Source organism: Pelobates fuscus, chromosome 1, assembly GCF_036172605.1.
Source record: "Pelobates fuscus isolate aPelFus1 chromosome 1, aPelFus1.pri, whole genome shotgun sequence".
NCBI classification, from domain to species: domain Eukaryota; kingdom Metazoa; phylum Chordata; class Amphibia; order Anura; family Pelobatidae; genus Pelobates; species Pelobates fuscus.
The window spans coordinates 461291293-461314597 of NC_086317.1; the positions used below are offsets into that span (position 1 = coordinate 461291293).

At 40.9% G+C, this 23305-nt stretch overlaps 1 protein-coding gene across 1 annotated transcript in view; it reads left to right on the top strand.

Moving 5' to 3' along the window:
- Nucleotides 1–23305, top strand: part of NOX4 (NADPH oxidase 4) — a 236127-nt gene that overhangs the window by 164872 nt on the left and 47950 nt on the right. Inside the window, exon 13 of the mRNA XM_063444952.1 lies at nucleotides 3200–3281. Coding sequence (XP_063301022.1) covers nucleotides 3200–3281 — 82 coding nt within the window. The remainder of the gene's footprint in view (nucleotides 1–3199; nucleotides 3282–23305) is intronic.

A 23305-nucleotide genomic window follows, 5' to 3' on the forward strand; every position in this document is an offset into this window, starting at 1 on the left:
AGGGCCTGCCAGGGCACAGTGTCACACCAGTGCAACTCATATTTGGTGTGACAGTAATGTACATTTAAAATAAAAATAAAATTTTGACTGTAGTAGATTGAATAGCAGTTAGTTGTCTGCAAGCGTGTGTGTCAGGCCTACAGCGTCTACTCTGCCAACTTCTGCCAGTGCACAGTGCCACTCATATCTGTTGTCACAGTAGCTTGCACGCATAGTACCACTAATCGAAAAAAAAAATGACAGGCAGAGGCAGGCCACCCCGCAGGGGCCATCGTGGTCGTGGTGCTGTGATTCTCTTTGGCCCTAGAATAATGCCCAGTGTTCAGAGGCCATGTACCCTGAACTCAAAAAGTTCTGAGGACATAGTTGACTGGCTAACACAGGACGCCCAATCTTCTACAGCTTCCGCTCGGAACCTTGACGCACCATCCTCCTCCAGCTTAGCTTAGAGCACCTCTCAAGTTACCACTCACCTGCCTGCCGCCACCACCAACACTAGCACCACAGCCGCTTCACTTGATCTGTCAGAGGAGTTATTTACACATCAGTTGGAAGAAATGAGTGATGCGCAACCATTATTGCCAGAGGATGTAGATAACAGGGATATGTCTCAGTCAGGCAGCATTACACACATGGACGTACGGTGTGATGATGATGATGTTGTCATCAGTGAGGACAAGGAACGGGACATGGCTAGCTTGGTATCCAACCTTGTGCAAATGGGGAGTTTGCGGTTGTGCAAATGGACTGTTTGCGGTTGTTTGCGGTGCATTGAACGGGGAGTTTGGTCTGTCACTGTGAAGCGGGCATAACCCTTACACTACCTGATCGATACAACATCATACCTGATGTTTTAAAGCACGTTATTCCAAACAATTTAGGAATGTGAGGGGATTTATGCCCTTTATGGATTAAAACCAGACTCTGCATCAACTATGTAATTTTCCATGGGAGTTTTGCCATGGATCCCCCTCCGGCATGCCACAGTCCAGGTGTTAATCCCCTTGAAACAACTTTTCCATCACTATTGTGGCCAGAAAGAGTCCCTGTGGGTTTTAAAATTCGCCTGCATATTAAAGTCTATGTCGGTTCGCCCGGTTCGCCCGTTCGCGAACATTTGCGGAAGTTTGCGTTCGCCATTCGCGAACGGAAAATTTTATGTTCGCAACATCACTAGCAGTTGCCTGCCTGCCAGCGTGTGTGTCAGGCTCACAGCGTATACTGTGCCCACTTCCCAGTGCCACCACTCATATCTGGTGTCACAATAGCTTGCATTTAAAAAAAAAACAAAAAAACTTTTTTGACTGTAATATAATAGCAGTCAGTTTCCTTCACACGTGTGCATTTCAGGGCCTGCCAGGGCACAGTGTCACACCAGTGAAACTCATATCTGGTGTAACAGTAGTGTACATAAAAAAAAAAACTAGAAATTTGACTGTAAAATAATAGCAGTCAGTTTCCTTCACACGTGTGCGTTTCAGGGCCTGCCAGGGCACAGTGTCACACCAGTGCAACTCCTATCTGGTGTAACAGTAGTGTACATTTAAAAAAAAAATACAGGGGGCTTGTTGTCACCTTTTCGGGGACCCTTGGTGTTGTACGTGGCTGGGTGGAGGAAGAGACCTTCAATGACATCAGTGAGGACAAGGAACGGGACATGGCTAGCTTGGTATCCAACCTTGTGCAAATGGGGAGTTTGCGGTTGTGCAAATGGACTGTTTGCGGTTGTTTGCGGTGCGTTAAACGGGGAGTTTGGTCTGTCACTGTGAAGCGGGCATAACCCTTACACTACCTGATCGATACAACAAAAAAATACAGGGGGCTTGTTATCACCTTTCGGGGACCCTTGGTGTTGTACGTGGCTGGGTGGAGGAAGAGACCTTCAATGACATCAGTGAGGACAAGGAACGGGACATGGCTAGCTTGGTATCCAACCTTGTGCAAATGGGGAGTTTGCGGTTGTGCAAATGGACTGTTTGTGTTTGTTTGCGGTGCGTTAAACGGGGAGTTTGGTCTGTCACTGTGAAGCAGGCGTAACCCTTACACTACCTGATCGATACAACAATGACATCAGTGAGGACAAGGAACGGGACATGGCTAGCTTGGTATCCAACCTTGTGCAAATGGGGAGTTTGCGGTTGTGCAAATGGACTGTTTGCGGTTGTTTGGGGTGCGTTAAACGGGGAGTTTGGTCTGTCACTGTGAAGCGGGCGTAACCCTTACACTACCTGATCGATACAACATCATACCTGATGTTTTAAAGCACGTTATTCCAAACAATTTAGGAATGTTAGGTGATTTATGCCCTTTATGGATTAAAACCAGACTCTGCATCAACTATGTAATTTTCCATGGGAGTTTTGCCATGGACCCCCCTCCGGCATGCCACAGTCCAAGTGTTAGTCCCCTTGAAACAACTTTTCCATCACTATTGTGGCCAGAAAGAGTCCCTGTGGGTTTTAAAATTCGCCTGCCTATTGATGTCTATGGCGGTTCGCCCGTTCGCGAACATTTGCGGAAATTCGCGTTCGACGTTCGCGAACGGAAAATTTTATGTTCGCGACATCTCTACTCTCTAATAGATACATTGAACTAATTAAACAATTAAAAGTCAAAAATATCCAACTATACTTACTCTTCTTTATAGATTGTTTTGTAGTACATTCTATTTTCAAACACAGCTATTTGTGAATTAATTAAACAATAGCAACTAACTTTAAACACATTCCAAATAAATATTATGTCTATAGTGAAACATGGAGTTATCTGCTAATGTGTATTCTGAGTTTCAAGTTAAATCTTAAAAACCACACAAGCAAGTTGAATTTAAAATTGCTGTAGCTCTTTCCAAAGGTCTTTTTTAACCCCTTAAGGACCAAACTTCTGGAATAAAAGGGAATCATGACATTATTATTATTATATTATTTATAGAGTGCCGTCAAATTCTGCAGCGCTTTACATGTCACATGTCATGTGTCCCTAAGGGGTAAAAATAAGTGGTAATATTATTTTATTGTTCAACATAAACTGTCATTTTGTCAACTGGGAAAGAGACCCAAGATAGATACATTTTTTCTCTTAATTGACATTAAAGGGTAAGCTCATAATTACTATTTATGGTGTTGTTGAGAAGTTTGTAACATATTTTCTACTTTTGCAACATTTTCAAACCTATGCATATTCTTTTTGTTTTCAACAGAACGACTTTGTAATTTACTGGAAGCAGATTTTAGCCAAAGAACAGAAAATCTCCCCATATTCCAGAAAAGAAAAATCCCCAAGTAAGTGCATATTTCTTGTAGGAACAAGCCTTTTCTATATCTCTGATACATATAATTACAAGAACAGGTAAGTTATCAACTCGGATCTTTACCCACAATTGTTTTAATTTTTAACAATATTAAAAAATATAAGTTAAAGTTTGTGAAAATAAGTTGTTTCAAGTCAGTTAAAACTTGCTAATACTATATTTCCCCATATTTCCCCGAAAATAAAACCGGGTCTTATATTGGGTTTCCCCTCCCCCTCCTGGAAAAACGCACTGGGGCTTATTTTTGGGAGATGTCTTAGTTCGGTGAAAAAACGGTAGCAAGCATGTGCTAGAAAGCAGGTCTATGTTGTAGGGAATTCCCCAAACATAGACCAGTTCACTAAAGCATGGAATGATGAATATAACTGATAGTGGCAATAGGTAAAAGAAAGTAAAAGAAGGTGATGATATGCCAAAACCTAACAAGGCCTTAAAGCTTTATCAAGCGTCAGGGTAGACATGAAGCCCATACAGAGCACTCAGATGTTTCACCTTTCTTTATTAATTTCCTCCCCCTACCCCATTCCAGCAGGCACAGGGTTCTATTTTTGGATTGGTGATTATAATTTTTTTGTGGTATGCTTATTATTTGTTCTATATTATGGCATTTTAGATACCCAGGTAAAAGAAAGTAAAAGAAGGTGATGATATGCCAAAACCTAACAAGGCCTTAAAGCTTTATCAAGCGTCAGGGTAGACATGAAGCCCATACAGAGCACTCAGATGTTTCACCTTTCTTTATTAATTTCCTCCCCCTACCCCATTCCAGCAGGCACAGGGTTCTATTTTTGGATTGGTGATTATAATTTTTTTGTGGTATGCTTATTATTTGTTCTATATTATGGCATTTTAGATACCCAGATATTTGCCTGCTTTTTAGCTGTCATGTTATGGTTTTTTATGTAATAAACATAGAATGTGATGGCAGATACGAACAATTCGGCCCATCTAGTCTGACCAATTTTCGAACTACTTTCATTAGTCCCTGGCCTTATCTTACAGCTTATCCCACGCATGTTTAAACTCCTTCAGTGTGTTCACCTCTACCACTTCAGCTGGAAGGTTATTCCATGATTCCACTACATCTTGTTGTGGTTGTTTTTCATCTTTTAAATATAGTCTCCTCCTTTACTGTGTTGATTTCCTTTTATGTATTTAAATGTTTCTATCATATCCCCCCTATCTCGTCTTTCCTCCAAGATGTACATGTTAAAATCCTTTAACCTTTCCTGGTAAGTTTTATCCTGCAATCCATGAGCCAGTTTAGTAGCCCTTCTCTGAATTATCTCTAAGGTATCAATATCCTTCTGGAGATATGGTCCCCAGTACTGCGTACAATACTCCAAGTGAGGTCTCACCAGTGTTCTGTACAATGGCATGAGCACGTCCCTCTTTCTACTGCTAATACCTCTCCCTATACAACCAAGCATTCTGCTAGCATTTCCTGCTGCTCTATTACATTGTCTGCCTACCTTTTAAGTTATCTGAAATAATTATCACTAAATACCTTTCCTCAGATGTTGATGTTTGGACTGTATCTAATAAATATGCACTATTTAGGATTTAAATTGTGGATATTACATGGATGACAGTAAGTTCTGGAATAATGTGGTGAGAGACACTAAATGTCAGTCACAGGTCAATATAGATTTTATAATGCTACTCTTTTGTTTCGCTCTTTTAGTTACTTTTCCTTACTTGAAGTGTCAACCAAATAGCAGGAAAAAAAGTCTACCAGCATACTGGAAAATACATTGCTATAAATTTATATATTGTTGGCCAAACCAAATTTATCCACAGTGCACAAGTTTGTTAAGAACTTGCTCCAAGAAGGGCAGGTGTCAATCTGGTGCACTTGCAGGTAAAAATTCCCATGTACACATTGCTGCCGAGGGAGTCTTATATGGGTAAAAAAACAGAAAGTATAAACATAACCCAGCACATGCATGTCATTGTGGGAACAGGGCTCCAAGATTGTGAGTGACTATTATATGGAATGTGAGACATTTGATGGGCAAAGGTGTAATGCACATTCTCTCATGGATAAAATGCATTATCCTTAAAGGGATACTCCAGGCACCCAGACCACTTCTGCCCATTGGAGAGTGGAGTCTGGTTGCCAACTCCCACTACCCTTAACCCCGCAAGTGTAATTATTGCAGTTTTCATAAACTGCAATATTTACCTTGCAGGGTTAAGTCCTCCTCTAGTGGCTGTCTATCAGACAGCTACTAGAGGGACTTCCATGTTCATAGAACACGAAAATTGTTTTAAGCAACGCTGGACGTCCTCACGCTATGTGAGGACCTCAAGCGTCGCCCAAATCCCCATAGGAAAGAATTAAATAATGCTTTCCAATGGGGAGGTCTAATGCGCGTGCACGGCATTTGGTCTCCCCGCCGGCTGACGTCGGCAGGGGAGGAGAGTTGGCGGAGAGTAGGCGGAGCCTGACCAGCGACGAGGGACATCGGTGCTGGACTCCGGTAAGTCACTGAAGAGGTTTTAACCCCTTCAGCAACTTGGTATGGGGGTGGCAGGGAAAAGAGAAAATAGCACAGTCAGCAAAAAAGGGGGACAAAACTTTTTTTTAGATAAATAAATGAGAAAAGAAAAGTAAAACAAGGATTAGTTAGATTAAAAACAAAAGAAGGAAGGTATGTAGAAGAGGATGAAGGTCTAGCTGACTGTCTCAATGAATATTTTTGTTCGGTATTTACAGATGAAAATGAAGGAAAGGGACCTCAGTTAAGAAAAAGGATAAATAAGTCATTTATTACACGTGAGTTTACAGAGGAAGAGGTTCTACTTCAACTCTCAAAAGTAAAGACAAATAAGTCAATGGGACCTGATGGAATACACAGAAAAACTATTAAAAGAGCTTAGTGGTGTACTAGCAAAACCATTAACAGATTTATTTAACCAATCATTGTTAACAGGAGTAGTCCCAGAAGATTGGAAGTTGGTGAATGTTGTGCCCATTCACAAGAAAGGTAATAGGGAGGAGTTGGGCAACTATAGGCCAGTAAGCCTTACTTCAGTAGTGGGGAAAGTGATGGAAACCATGTTAAAGGATATGATTGTTGAACATCTAAAAACACATGGATTTCAAGATCAGAGAGAACATGGCTTTACTTCAGGGAGATCATGCCAAACTAATCTTATTGATTTTTTTGATTGGGTATCTAAAATTATAGATCAGGGTGGTGCAGTAGACATTGCTTACCAAGATTTCAGTAAGGCTTTTGACACTATTGCACATAGAAGGCTTATCAATAAACTGCAATCTTTGAGTTTGGATTCCAATATTGTTGAATGGGTAAGGCAGTGGCTGAGTGACAGGCAACAGAGGGTTGTAGTCAATGGAGTATTTTCGAAGCTTGGGCTTGTCACCAGGGGGGTACCTCAGGGATCTGTACTTGGACCCATTCTCTTTAATACTTTTATTAGTGATATTGCAGAAGGTCTTGATGGTAAGGTATGTCTTTTTGCTGATGATACCAAGATATGTAACAGGGTTGATGTTCCAGGAGGGATAAGCCAAATGGCTAATGATTTAGGTAAACTAGAAAAATGGTCAGAGTTGTGGCAACTGACATTTAATGTGGATAAGTGCTAGATAATACATCTTGGACCTAAAAACCCAAGGGCAGAGTACAGAATATTTGATAGAGTCCTAACCTCAACATCTGAGGAAAGGGATTTAGGGGTGATTATTTCTGATGACTTAAAGGTAGGCAGACAATGTAATAGAGAAGCAGGAAATGCTAGCAGAATGCTTGGTTGTATAGGGAGAGGCATTAGCAGTAGAAAGAGGGAAGTGATCATGCCATTGTATAGAACACTGGTGAGACCTCACTTGGAGTATTGTACACAGTACTGGAGACCGTATCTTCAGAAGGATATTGATACCTTAGAGAGAGTTCAGAGAAGGGCTACTAAACTGGTTCATGGATTGCAGGATAAAACCTACCAGGAAAGGTTAAAGGATCTTAACATGTATAGCTTGGAGGAAAGACGAGACCGGAGGGATATGATAGAAACATTTAAATACATAAAGGGAATCAACACAGTAAAGTAGGAGACTATATTTAAAAGAAGAAAACTACCACAACAAGAGGACATTATCAAATTAGAGGGGCAAAGGTTTAAAAATAATATCAGGAAGTATTACTTTACTGAGAGGGTAGTGGATGCATGGAATAGTCTTCCAGCTGAAGTGGTAGAGGTTAACACAGTAAAGGAGTTTAAGCATGCGTGGGATAGGCATAAGGCTATCTTAACTATAAGATAAGGCCAGGGACTAATGAAAGCATTTAGAAAATCGGGCAGACTAGTCGGGTCGAATGGTTCTTATCTGCTGTCACATTCTATGTTTCTATGTTTACAGGGTCCTGCAGTGCCAGAAAAACTAATATGTTTTCCTGGCACTGGAGAATCCCTTTAAGCTAGCATGTATATCCATCTCTATAGCGGCTAGTTATAGCCCATGAGAGAATAGTCTTTGCTGATGCTGGTCGTTGCGAAGGTCTAGTCAGTGTAGTGCACATTTGGAAAATCTTTACAGTATTGATAAAAATATTATGAGAAGTGGACTCTCGAGGCATCAGTGCAATTAAATACCAATATAACACTAGAATTACAGAATCAGCAATGGTGTGTCTAGCAGGGTAACAGGATGATATATATTAAGTGTACAGCAGGACTTAAATAACAAAAAATATCAGTATGTTATTGTGAGCAAGTATTGTGATAGGATTTGTCTTTGTACGAGTAAGATTAAAGGGATAAGTGCAAGCTAATCAAGCAACTTCCAGACCCACATACCACCGGCCTCAATTCTGAGATAAAATAGCCCCTAGCATTCAAATATATTTGTTTTAGAGATATTATTATTTATGAAGCAAAATTAAAAAAATAGTGTTTGGTTAGTTACATTTTAACCCTGAAAGATCCATTATGGCATCACATAAGCATTTTTTTTTTGCAAATCAATAGGTTAGTGTACAATAAGATATTGGTCTAGAGGAAAATTCTTGTTCTTAGGTAGAACATTGGCTTAAAAAAAGAGTACAGTGAGTTGTCATTAATGTTACATTCTCAAATTGGACAAAAGTGGTAAGTGGTGTCTCTCAGGATTCGGTTCTGGGACCTCTTCTATTTAACATATTTATAATACTATACCCACTGTTCTTTTCTATTTCTATTTCCCAAACAAATATAGGTAGGGGTGACTGGTTTTGTATAGTTGCATAGAAAAAAAAAAACATCATCTTGAGTTTGGCAGTAGTGGCATCAAAATCAAATTGTGGAGTGAAAACACAAAAAAACTAAATAAAGTGGATATGGTGAGGAGTAGGAAAACTCATGCCTTACCCCCTTCCTGCCACCAGTTCTGAAAACCCCCTAGCCTTGTAGATTTTTGCCTGTGTGGGAATGCCATCTCTTCAGTTTTAATCAGTGCCAGTCAGTAGAAATCTAAATCACTTGGCCATCTCTTACTGACAGGGGTCAGCTGGGGTATGGGGCCAAGGTCGATAAAGTCCCTGTTAGTTTTGATGGTTCTGGGATCTTCAGTGTTGAAAATATGAGTAAGCCTAACCGAAGCAGCTATCTGTGGCAGGGGTGCCCTCCTGTATCCCAAAGTGGTTGACGACAGTTCAGGGAACAGCTGCAATGTGTGCAGATAATAAAGTAGCTCACTGATTTCCTGTGCAGTTCACAGTATGTCCTCTTTCAGTGGAAATTGAACCCAACAGCAAGTATCATCTCGGAGGGGCTATCTGGAAGGCCCCTAGGCATGACCACTCTGTGTACCCGGACAAACTCAATAGGGTTAGTTTGCTCTTGCTGCAGCAGATTCTGGTAAGGATTGCATACAACGGTTCCTTTGACTTTTCCATTTCAAGTAGGCCCGAGTGGTGCACGTTCTATAAGTAGCCCCTGTTACCCAGATCTTCGAGATAAAGGGCCAAATTACAGAGTTGTGTTTGACACTCTAGCGTGTTAGTGGTTACTGTATGGGCCGCCACAAGATGGTCATGATCTACCTGTATCTTAGATATCTGGACCCGTATCTCTTGGCACAAGAGGTGTCAGTCTGCTGTAACGGTGGTCTGCAGGCCCGTATTTGACTCCCTCAGATCATTGTTTGTGGGCCAAGCTTTGAGCAGCACCTTTAAGTCGATATTCCTAGGAGCAGGACCTTACTTAAGCAGAGGATACTTGATGAGCCTGCAACCTCCCCCCCACGAGTTGATTGAAATGCTAGAATCAGCCACACATGATGGGGGCTCAGGAGTCATCAACAGATGAGAAACAGCAGGCCACACAATATCCCATGCCCAGAAAGCTTCCACTTATAACTTACTGCAGATGTCTGGCTGATACACCAGCGAATGAGATTCGTGTCCCAGCATGTAAGGCTGATATTAAAACTTTGAATTAAAGCTTTGGAATTGAAGGCTATGTTTTCAGCAGACCTCTCCATTGCTCGGGAGAAGTTCAATATATAAGTGGGCCACATGCTAACAGTGGAAGATGACACTGAGCAGTCCAAAGGACATTACCAAGATTTGGAAGCAGAGGTAGAGCAGCTGAAACTGGGGCAACAACATTTTGAATCAAAAATAGCACTAATGGAAAATTCACACTGACACCAGAATCTAAGGATCCAAGGTATTTGAAAATTGGTGCCCTTGCAAGAGGTCCATCACCTATTCAGAAGGCTTTGTGCTTCCATGTTGCCTTCTGCAAATAGTAAAATCTATTGTGATTGACTTACATTTTTTGGTGACTAAGTCTCCTAAAGCCCCTGTTTGCACTGCCAAGAAACCTCATGGTGCTGTTCCGCTCAGAGGCAGACAGGGGCATGGTTATGGTGGCGGCACCTACTCCCCCACATCACACATTTGAGACCAATACTCTCACATTTTATGGGGACTTTTCCTGCTCTACAGTACAATGTGGACAGTCACTACGACGCTATACAATACCGTTGGGGTCCAGGCCGTCAACATAATGGCAGACCGCTTCACCTCACTAATGCCACTGAGACATTAGCCCACTACTCACTGCAGCAGCAGCAACAGACATCCACAATACATTCTCAATACCACATGGGGACATTGACAACATACATTGGTGCCTTCTCTATCCATGCTATTGTTTATTTTTATATTATCCCCATGTGTCTTCTAATGTTGTTATCGAGAAGTTTTCACACTTGATCAGCACAGTATCTAATTTGGGCCTTAAATTGACTCTCCCATTAGAGTTTTATCACCACTGTATAGCATTTGATTACGCTATTGATAGCCTGTTAGATGAGGCTCACTATCTGGTAAAAAAAAAAAAAAAAAATGATACCAAATAAGCAATGCAGATTTTAAGTTTTCCTTACTTTCTGCTAATATTATATACACAGCTACCGATTATTATACAGTTGATGATTTCTACTTTCAAAAAACGTGGTATGCTCTGCTGATATGTTACATGTCATGTACCACTTTTTTCTTACCAAATTAAAATACTAATTATAAAAAAAAAGAAGCAGCAGCATGGTGGATGGTGAGTGCAGCAGTAATTGAGTTATAAAACGTAATTACTGCCGTGCAGATACTGGAATTCTCCAATCTCTCACAGCATGGAGCTTGGTAGTTACCATCTCCACTTTGCATTTTAAACTTCTTACAGTATAGTGTTTTACCGCTGTTCAAGCAGAACCTTGCCGTACCAAAACGAAAGTGAGAAAGAATACTGTAAAAAAATAGCGTACCTCTTGCTTTGCCAGCAACCAAATAACCACAGATAGAAACAAAATACTTTTACATTTATTGTCGGGGACACATAGTGTCCAAAAAAAATAGAGTTGACATGTGGTTGGTCCTAATGTGGTTCCCCGTGATTTAGTGCTCCTTTTAATTCTGGAGCTACTGTGTCGTCAGTGGAAAAAAGACTTTACACGTATAAAGTTTTAGCATTGATTTACAATCCTTTTGTTTTTAATTAATATTTGGGAAGTAGATGCAATACTATTTTGGACTAATTTCCAGCCTTGTCAGATGTCTTAAACTCTCTCTGTTAACAACAGTCAGTAGTTTGTAGTGACTACTATTTACTGACTGGTTTAGAACCCTGCTGCTAATTTTACCAGCTGATTGCCAAGCAAAGACCACTTGGAGGTTAGCCACTCACTAGTAGAGCACAGAAACATATGTGGTATAAGTTGTTACCATAGCAAGCACACCTTGCTGGTTACAAAAAAAAGAATCCTACTCTGAGCATACATACTTCACCCTGTGATTTGCCTTAGCAGACGATGGTGACAGTATATACAATGTATTTAACTGTGATTTTGTGCAATGTCAGATATATATCTATGGGTTTTTTTGTGGATTATTTCTGCTTTGTGAATTGCTCATTTAAACATCACATGTACTTATAAAAGGAGTACTTTTATGGTTTTATATCCTATGTCTGGCCTTTTCTTTAAAGGGATATGCATCCCTTGACATTTTTTTATAAACCAGCAAGCAAGTATTAAAAAAAAAAAAAAAAAAAAATACAAACCAAAATAAATCATCATTTGTAAACTCACTATAAACTTAGTGAGATTACATTGCTGGGCTCTTCTACATCAGCTATTTTGGCCTAAATTTTGCCATATGGTTTTCAGTGAGGTCTGCCTAATACACACATACTGCTTAATACCTACATCCATACACACATACTGCCTCATACATGTATCCATATACATATACTGCTTAATGCGTGCATCCATACACACATACTGCTTAATACCTACATCCATACACACCTACTGCTTAATACCTACATCCATACACACCTACTGCTTAATACCTGCATCCATACACACATACTGCTTAATACCTACATCCATACACACATACTGCTTAATACCTACATCCATACACACATACTACTTAATACCTGCATCCATACACACCTACTGCTTAATACCTGCATCCATACACACCTACTGCTTAATACCTGCATCCATACACACATACTGCCTCATACATGTATCCATACACACATACTGCTTAATACCTACATCCATGCACACATACTGCCTCATACATGTATCCATATACATATACTGCTTAATGCATACATCCATACACACATACTGCTTAATACCTGCATCCATACACATATACTGCTTAATGCGTACATCCATACACACAATGTTTAAATGCATACATCCATACACACACACTGCTTAATGCATACATTCATACACACACACACTGCTTAATACTAAGTACTAGGCAGTATGTGTGTATGGATGCAGGTATTAAGTAGTATGTGTGTACGGATGTACGCATTAAGCAGTGTGTGTATGGATGTACGCATCAAGCAGTATCCTTACACACATACTGCCTAATACATGCATTCATACACACATACTTCCTAATACATGTACCCATACACACATATTGCTTAATGCTTACATCCATAGACACATACTGCTTATTACCTACATCCATACACCCATACTGCCTAATACATGCATCCATACATACATACTGCCTAGTACCTACATCCAGGAGGCGCCCACTGTCTTGGGCCGCAGCGCTGGGCAATTGGCTCTTGAGCCGTCCCCCCCTCAGCACCGGGCCGATCCTCCAGGCGCTGATGGCAAGTGCCTGCTCCCGGTGGGCGCCCCCAGCAGGCCGGCGCCCTAGGCGAATGACTAGCCCTACAGAGGTCAAACATAAGGTCGGTGCAGGGCTCAGGCCCTGTGTCAAGTGGTTCTGGATGAGCCCTTGCTATAGACCTTACATTTTTTTTTTGCTTCGGTACGCATTTTGTGGGTTGTCATGGCGTTAGCATTTCATGACACTGATATATACCCTGAGTCAACTCCCCTTCAGGAGGTGTTGGTTTCTTCTACAGCAATTGGGTATTGTCTACCACTGTCCTATGGTCTTAAGTAGCGTCTTTTGGGAAAGCATAGACTCCCGTAGGATTGACTTGACTTTTAATAACAGCAGGTGGTAAGGTGTTGCCTATTGTCCAAAAGGTACTTTAGTGAGTGGCTGGTAAAAAGTAGTGACACGATTGGAAATGAGCTCTTAGTTAGAAAAAGAAAGTAGTAGGGTGTAGAGGAGAATTTTTAATTTTCTAAGAAGTCTTAAATCAGGTGAATTCTAATATATATATATATATAATGGTGCTTTACAGCCTTGGTTACATTGTAAATATTGTGCCAAATCTTTTGTTTTTTAAACTAGGAATTGAGTTTAACCAATACTTCTAAAATACTTCTAAAAAATACTTTTCAAATAAAAAGAAAAGCGTGATAAAACACTATCGTTTTGGAGCGGGCAGGCCTCTTCTAGACAGTTTTATAAACTTCTAAAATGCGTTAATGGGTTATCTGAAAAGCAGCCAGGAAATTGTGAAGTACCATTCTAGCAAAGTACAGGCTATTCCCAGGTAAAAGTGAAGAATATTCTTTATGACATAATTGTCCGGAAGCACGGAGAAAGATGTAGAATACAATGTGGAACCAAGATGCTTCACGTCACATTCTATTAAATGAAAGCATTAATATAACTTGAGCAGTCTTTTAGGAAAATCCCAAAAAGTAACATGAAAACCAGTGTTGCTTTCTGGTATAAATGTATAAATTCATAGCAACTGAAGCAATAGCATTTTCTTCTAGTTTTTTGTTATCTATTTTTAAGTATACCATTACCAGAATTAAACTACCGTATAAGCCGACCCGAATATAAGCCGAGGCCCCTAATTTTATCCCAAAAAACTGGGAAAACTTATTGACTCGAGTATAAGACTAGGGTGGGAAATGCAGCAGCTACTGGTAAATTTCTAAATAAAATTAGATCCTAAAAAAAATATATTAATTGAATATTTATTTACAGTGTGTGTATAATGAATGCAGTGTGTGCGTATGTGTGTGTGTATGAGTGCAGCGTGTGTGTATGAGTGCAGTGTGTGTGTGCATGAATGCAGTGTGTGTGTGCATGAATGCAGTGTGTGTGTGCATGAATGCAGTGTGTGTGTGTGCATGAATGCAGTGTGTGAATGCAGTGTGTGCAGGGCCGGTGCAAGGATATTTGCCGCCGTAGGCAAAAAAAAATTTGCCGCCCCTCCCCCCCCCCATATGTCCTGACTTCCCCTCCTCCTCCCTCAGTGGTCCTTACCTCCCCACCCCCGTGTTCCTTCACTCCCCCCCAGTGGTCCTGACTCACCCCTCCCCTAGTGGTCCTTACCCTCCCCTCCCCTAGTGGTCCTTACTTCCCCCTCCCCTCCCATAGTGGTCCTTATCCCACCCCCTCCCTCTCATAGTGGTCCTTATCCCCCTTCTCCCTCCCATAGTGTTCCTTATCCCCCCCATCCCTCCCATAGTGGTCCATATACCCCCCCCCCCCTCCCTCCCATAATGGTCCTTATACCCCCCCTCCCTCCCATAGTGGTCCTTATCCCACCCCCTCCCATAGTGGTCCTTATACCCCCCCTCCCTCCCATAGTGGTCCTTATACCCCCCTCCCTCCAATAGTGGTCCTTATCCCCCCCCCTCCCTCCCATAGTGGTCCTTATCCCCCCTCCCTCCCATAGTGGTCCTTATCCCCCCCTCCCTCCCATAGTGGTCCTTATCCCCCCCTCCCTCCCATAGTGGTCCTTATACCCCCCTCCCTCCCATAGTGGTCCTTATACCCCCCCTCCCTCCCATAGTGGTCCTTATACCCCCCCTCCCTCCCATAGTGGTCCTTATACCCCTCTCCCTCCCATAGTGGTCCTTATACCCCCCCCCCCCTCCCATAGTGGTCCATACCCCCCCCCTCCCTCCCATAGCGGTCCTTATACCCCCCTCCCTCCCATAGCGGTCCTTATACCCCCCCCTCCCTCCCATAGCGGTCCTTATACCCCCCTCCCTCCCATAGTGGTCCTTAACCCACCCCCTCCCTCCCATAGTGGTCCTTATACCCCCCCCCCTCCCATAGTGGTCCTTATACCCCTTTTTTTATTATTAATTTTTTTTTTTTTTTTCTTATTTTATTTTATTTTTTATTTTTTTCGTCCCCCCTCCCTGCTTGATATATGGCAGGGAGGGGGGCTCTCCTTTCCTGGTGGTCCAGTGGCAGTTCAGTGGGGGGGAGAGGGGGGCTGTCAGAGCTGTACTTACCTTTCCTGCAGCTCCTGTCAGCTCTCTCCTCCTCTGCGCCGTCCGTTCTGCTCTTCTGTCAGCTCACAGTGTAAGTCTCGCGAGAGCCGCGGCTCTCGCGAGACTTACACTGGGAGCTGACCGAGGTGCTGAACGGACGGCGCGGAGGAGGAGAGAGCTGACAGGAGCTGCAGGAAAGGTAAGTACATCTCTGACAGCCCCCCTCTCCCCCCAGTCTGTATTATGGCAATGCAAATTGCCATAATACAGACTCTGACTCGAGTATAAGCCGAGTTGGGGGTTTTCAGCCCAAAAAATGGGCTGAAAAACTCGGCTTATACTCGAGTATATACGGTAAGTACAATTTGGTAACCCAATAGAGTTCTCGAATTAACTTTTACAGAAACAATGCAATTTAATTACGAGAGAAATGCCTATCTTATTACAATTTAGTCATATATGTGGTAAAATTACATTCTTAAAGAAACACTATAGGGTCAGGAACACAAACATCTTACCTCCTTAAATAAGTCTCAAATGCACCTTATTTCCAGAGCTGCGCGGGTCTGCCAGGTCCCCGATCCGCCTTCTTGGCTGACATAATCAGAATTGATGATCTCAGCCAATCCAATGCTTTCCTGTAGGAAAGCATTGGATTGGCTGAGATCATCAATTCTGATGATCTCAGCCAAGGATGCGGTACAGGGCCAAACACTGTCCTAGCCAATCAGCATCTCCTCAATGATTAAATGCATCTCCATGGGGAGTGTTCAGTGTCTCCATGCAGAGCGTGGAGATGCTAAATGGCTATGCTGCACAATGTGCAGCACTACCCCAGTAGGCACATCTAATGACTGTCAGAGGATTGACTGCCTTTTCTCAGCAAAATGCCTGTAGGGACAGGCTATAGACACCAGACCAACAACAATTAGCTGTAGTAGTTATGATGACTATAATGTCCCTTTAACATCAACAGGAACATAAATACAATAAAATGTGCAAATGGTTGCTGTTAGTTGTGGGAATAATTCATACACCTAACATTTTACATACTTGTGAACAGCAAAAAGGTTATTTTAAAAAGTATTTTTATTATTAATTGTGATAAGACCAATCTCGCCACTGTTCATTGGAGGAGCCTGGTTGCCTGCTGCCTTTTGACTATGGACCGGCATTTAAATACTTTATTTTCCTATGCAGAAAGGTCTATTCATGTATTTCTGCCCTGGCATTCGGTAGATTCTCGGATTTACTGAATTAACTCATTTAACCCAGATAGCTATGCCATGGAGCCTATTCGTATAATGAAAGACTTTGGCTCCATTGCAATTGAACTGTATGAATGTGTGTGGTCTGAGCGCAATTCAGTAATAATGTGTGCTCAGACCTAAGCTATCTGGGGATATGTTGCATGTCTGTATTTTATGTAATAAATGTAACATTGTGTATTTTATTGTATTTTAATGTCTTTTTACTGCCATGTGCTTAATGGAGCCTCTGCCTCTGTCCTTGGAGATAATTTGATTACGTCCCAATTATCTCCAGGATAGAAGACCCTGTGGAACTGGTTTTGGGCAGAAAAGCCATGCTTCCTTTAGTCACAAAGGACTTCAATCTATCTTTTGAACCAATGGACCAATGTGGGTGATTTTGGCATATGTTTGTATGTATGCTGATTCTGAAAATTTAAGTTTTATGTGAATGTGATGCATACTTTTAAAGTTATGAATAATGTGGAAAAACTGTAGTTCTCTGCCTGTGATAATTACATTACCCATTGTGTAAGGCAATTGTATCACAGGCAGAGGGGAGGATTTTGTGTGGGAGTGTCTGAGTGTATTGTACGTGTTTATTGGTTGTTTTCCAAAACCCTGTGGGTGGTACTAATGTGTATATAAGAACAATAAACCCACAGGTCTGTCTGTTCACTGCTTGACCCTCAACACGGAACTTTGTCTCATTCTTGGGGGGATTTATTGTATGCTGTTCCAGTTCGACTGCTAGGAGTGTAAACCTTTCGTATGGTTTTTCCTATTCGGCTGTTTACAGCATTCGTATGGTTCCAGTTAGCCTGTTTACGGCATTCATATGCTTCTCCGGTTCGCTGTATTGGTGTCTACAGTAGCTATGCCTGTGTCTCTGGAAGGGAAGATCTACTAAACGGCGGTTTAACCCTTTTTTGCCTGGGGGTGCCATTACATTAATTTAATTCAAATGTATTCTATATATTCCTCAGTATGACCCACGGAATGAAAATTAGATTCATCCAAACTGCCGTGTTTGCAGCTGCAGGGCTAAAATGACAGACACTGCACCTAAACCACTTCAATGAGATGAAGTGGTGTGGTCTCCGATAGTCTTCCTTTAATCAATAGTCTTTGCAGAACAAATGTAGCTAGCAAAACCACACCTCCCTGACCAGTTAAATGGGCTCAATTGTGCAACAATAAAAACAAGAATTCTAAAAACTAGGTCTGTATTTTTATTGTCTGAGAAATAATATCTTAGAAGTGTTTTTATATGCCAAATAAAAACAAAACACTCAACGGCTCTGCAGTTATGTTTCTTCCATTACCGGAGCAATTTGTAACATCCAATATTAAAGTCGGGAGAAAATTAGCATTTGCTGAGATACATGAGCATCAATTAGCAGTTGCAGCAGGAATATGGCATGTGTAATGGACAGATAGTAATAACCAATGCTATAAAAGTCTAGTGATAATCTAATATTGTAGCATTGCGTCTGTATGATTTGACTAAATGTATATTTCTTAAGCGTATTCTCAAAGGAGAAAATATGTCTGGATATGAAAATGAACAATTATCTTCTAAAGCTTGCTGGTTAATTATCTCCCAACTTGTAAATGTTAATAGAGAATAACTAGTGCTTTAGCTAAAGTAACAGCTAAGACAGAAAGAGGGAGGAATAAACCAAAATTGGATGTTAATTTATTTTCATTGTATTCTTCCCATGGTAAATTAGAGATTTCTGAGAGACATGTTATGTTGTAAAGCGAGGATAGACAGACAGAGCGTTTTTCAATCAGTGCTTATCTAAAAAGTAAAAAAATGAATCAGGTTAAAATATCTAGAATTCATCAGAGACTTGTAATAATTAATGTCTATAGTACATACAGGTTGGTTAAGAAAAAAAGCTCACGTTTACAAATGATGCTGTATAGTTATTAGAGCAGACATCTTTCATTAGGGACACTCCACTAACTATTTGATTATACTTTTTCTCCTTGGGTGTATATCTAAAAACCACTTGAAAACCTGCAGTTTTCTTGTCTGCAGCATTTGACAGCCCTCCCCTTCTAACCCCACCCAGACTCACCTTGACTGTCCAGTTACAGACTTCCCCATGCAGCTCAATGAGGAGTCTCTGCAAGGCAGGTGCTCTGGGCAATTGCTGCTTCTTGAGTTTAGAACTGAGCTAAACAAACCAGGAAGTAACAGGATATGCTGTTTGACTGACAGCCAAGTGGTGTCATCAAGTTCATTTGTAAAAGAGCCAATTTCTATTGAAATATGCACTTTTTTCAAAAATGAAAAAATGAGGACCCACTCTTCACACATAAAGCTTTTCAGCAATCTCAAGGGCTTTAGGGATACAAAGTGTCCCTTTAATCATATATTTTCTCAAATGTAGAATGTTAATTGATGTTAAGATGACTTATGCATTTGGTTTTGGTTGAATACGATTCAACCACATTTTGGGCGATCATCAATTTGTATCAAATTCCAAAGTCACAAGCAGTGACATGTCCATCACTAATATTTAGTTTTAAGCTCCCACCTGATAAAACCAGATAGAGGCACAGGAGAGAACAGTGCCTGTCCAATAGTTGGGGCCTTTTTAAGCTACTACACAAATAACTTAGTAGCACCTCATGGCTGAAGTGAGTTTTTGGGCAACTGATTCGGACAAAACTATTTTCTTCACCAAGCCTAATGATAAGTTTCAATAGAACGCAAAGCAATAAATATGTTACAAAATACCCTACATAACCGATCTAAAACAACCACACTCATATGATTAGAAATGCAAACCCACCAAGGAATAAATATACCAATGTGTCTGTTAAAGCATTTCAAGGTTTCCTTACTGTGCTCTGTGCCATAACTTGATGTTCTTTAAGGTTTCAACATAACCCTCTATTCTGATGCAGAGGAACTGCTAATCTACAAAGCCAGATAAATACCAGTTAGTTTGAAAAAAAACCTCAAATCATTCTTGAGCTCATTAGTCAAAGAAAATCGTGTTTTTATAGTGTTTTATGAAAGAAAGTGTCCCAAGCCGTGTTGTGTTTAATAAAATACATAAACAAAAGTAATTAAGTATAAGGTAGCTGCAAGCAGCTAAGACTAAGCCATTACCCCTGCAGGAAGTATTGTAAATTATAGAAGGGTTAGAGGGGGTAGCATAGGACATGTTCCTTTTGCCATCTGAAGATTGGGCGTGTATGTATGAAGGAAGGGAAGAGATGTGTCCTGAAGGGCTTTCCATATGGTAACAACATATTAGTGGTAATAGTTAGATATGTTAAGAAAAAATTATATTTTAACCCCTTAATGACCAAACTTCTGGAATAAAATGGAATCATGACGTGTCAGACATGTCATGTGTCCTTAAGGGGTTAAGAAAAAATACTAACAAACTAAACAAAACAAGATAAATGCTGATTGTCAATGATAGTTATGGGGACCGCTGCGGTTGCAGGACTTTGCCTCAGTGCCGCTGGCACAACCGGGCAAACCCTTGCAGTGTCCCAGGCAGTTGATTGCATAGCTGGAGCTGTGGACAGTGATCCTTCCGAATCAGCGGACAGCCTGATCTTCTGGAGTGTGTCAGAGATTTCAAATGCCTCCAAGACCTTCCATGTCCCGGAGCCATGTGGGATCAGGAGACTTCTTGGGGCTCTCCACTTGTAAGGCATTTTATGCTTTATTAGTTCCAGTTTGGTCTAGATAAATCCAGAAAGAATGCCAGCTGGTGTACTTTGACGCTATAAGGTGACTTACTGCGAATGGCAGTCATAAACGCCTACTTTTTAGGGCACTTTTGGTAGCAAATTATTATATCCCTATTTCTGGAAGCCTTTAACAGCTGTCTAGGGTCATCAGTTTAGCCTGTTTGGCAGAAAATAGCTGTGTAAGAAGCCTCCACATTAGTTGAGGAATCTCTGCTGCAGCAATGTTACAGCAGAGATGTTACTCACATTCACATTCTTCCATCTCCTACTATCTTCTATTGCTGCCATACGGTAGTGAATCTGGGCGTGATCGCACCATAGCACCGATAGCTCCTGTTCTAGGCTGGTAAGCCATGTTTCGTGGGAAGCAGTGGTCACCTCTGTAGATATTTTTTGATTGATAAACTTTTGTATATATGATATATATGTTTTGCTATATTAATATTTTCAATAAATATGTTTAAAGGTTTAGCCAAAAATATTAAATATTTTAAAAACCTTATCCACAAATATTAAATTGAGGCCTTAAAGGGACACTGTAGCCACTATAACATTTCATCTCTTTAAATTGGTTATAGTGCCTGGAATCCCCTGGCAATGCCACTCCATTCAGTGTTAAACCAATTAAGAGCAAGTTAACACTAAATAAGTGTCTCTTGCCACCCACAGTCCAGCTCCTTCTGGAGGTGTGGCTAAGGTAGAGATTATAGATTTCCTTGTAGTCATACCCATTCATACCATCAGTTGGAGCTCTGATAGGCTACATGCAGTCAGCTAACACTCTGAGCCATTGCTGCACAGGCTAAATCTTTCTCATTAGCTAAAGTAGCACAGACGGGATGGGCTGCTGGGGACTTTTGTTTAGCATTAATACATAAAAAACATTAAAAACTGTTTAATGAATGAAATGCAGAACCAGGGGACTACAGACACTATAACCAGTTTAGTGAAATTTAGCAGACACATTGCCTACAATGTCCCTATAAAGACAAATATAAGAAAGTTAGTAAATACTATTTTCTTCAACCTCAGAAAAGACTTAGAGAGTGTGTGTGTGTGTGTGTGGTCTCACCGCAATAGATTGGCACCTAGATATATGATCTCAAAGAGATTTCAACTCAATGAGATCTGCAATGTTGAAGTTGTACAGCCCATGGCTGGTTTCTGATCACTGGTCCTTTAGGATCATAACCCATGCTTTGTTATAAAACAAAAAGTGTGTATGAATGCTGTCCATTGCTAAAAGATACCTACAGAAATGTAGGATGAAGTCTGAAACATGATGCTCATTTGTATGTCAAGCTTGAAGCTCTAGGACAGGCATAGGCAACCTTCGTCACTCCAGATGTTTTGGACTACACCTCCCATTATGCTTTGCCAGCATTATGGGTGTAAGAGTATTATGGGGGATGTAGTCCACAACATCTGGAGTGTCGAAGGTTGCCTACCCCTGCTCTAGGACAATTGTAAAACCATGATATCTCAAGTTTCGGTATCTAAGGGCTTATTCTTAACGTCCAACATTAGATATGCATGTATATATTTATTTATTATGTATGCATGTCAAATGAACAAATAAAAAAACAAATGCAGAAGACAAATTAGATGAAGCTGTAAATAGAATAACTGGACAGTTATGGTAGGGGTTAACCCATAGAAATGAATGGCAAACACGAAACTGGACTGTCCAGTGACCAAGATGTATGATAAAAATTCACTTTTAATAAGTGCTAAATATAAGAAGAGCTGGAAAGATACCTAGCTCTAAATGAACACCATATAAAATCAATCAGTGAAGAAAAAGGGGGGGGGGGACAACAACAAAGAGGGTGCAAAAATAAATAAGTAGATAAAATACACTAAATATTGTCCCTACTATATTGTTAAATAAAGGAACGAGTATCTCATATTTCCTAAGTGCAGGGAAGCACTATACTGTTAGACTGCAAGATGATACAGAATTGCAATGTAACTGTAACGTAAGGTCATCTAAACAGTGTGTCAGAAGGAAAAGAGAAAAAGTATCCGTTCTAAAATGTAGTTTAAATAGAATATAATGTAGAGACAATACCAAGTAGGCATGTGCATGGGGAAAATTTGCGGTTCGGTTCGGCATTCCGAAATTCAGGATTTTCGCTATTCGGGACTTCGGCAATTCGGCACTTAAAGAATTCGGCTACTTCGGGACTTCAACACTTCGGCACTTCAACGCTTCGGCATTTCGGAACTTCGGCATTTCGGAATTTCGGGACTTCGGCACCTCGGGACTTCTCTTGCGGCCGCTTGGTAGATAAGTCCCTAATTCCCACAGTATTAGGGAGTTATCTACCAAAAGGCTGAAAGATCTAAATTGGTCTTTCAGCCAAATTTACTAATACTAAGTAAAAATTACTTAGTATTAGTACATTTTGCCCCTACTCGCTATACCACGAGTAGGGGCATGTCTAGTAAACAGTGAGCAGCCTGTGACTGATCACTGTTTAAAAAAAAAAAAAAAAATCCATCTTCACCCATGGAGGGCTCCATGCAGACTGAGCTCTGACGGGCGGGGGAAGGCTTATAAAGCCTTCCCCCGCCCTGCAATTAGGCTCAGAGCACTCTGATTGGTGGGTTCAAGTCATCCAATCAGAGTGCTCTGACAGGTAAATGAAGAGACTGACAGGTAAGTCTCTACATTTACCTGTCACAGCACTCTGATTAGTTGGTTTGAAATCCACCAATCAGAGTGCTCTGTGTCATTTTACACAGCGTGGGAAAGTTCTTTGGAATTGTCCCACGCTGTGTAATTTGACTCATAACTCTCTGATTGGTGGATTAAGTAACCAATCAGAGAGTTATGAGTCAAATTACACAGCGTGGGATAAAAGG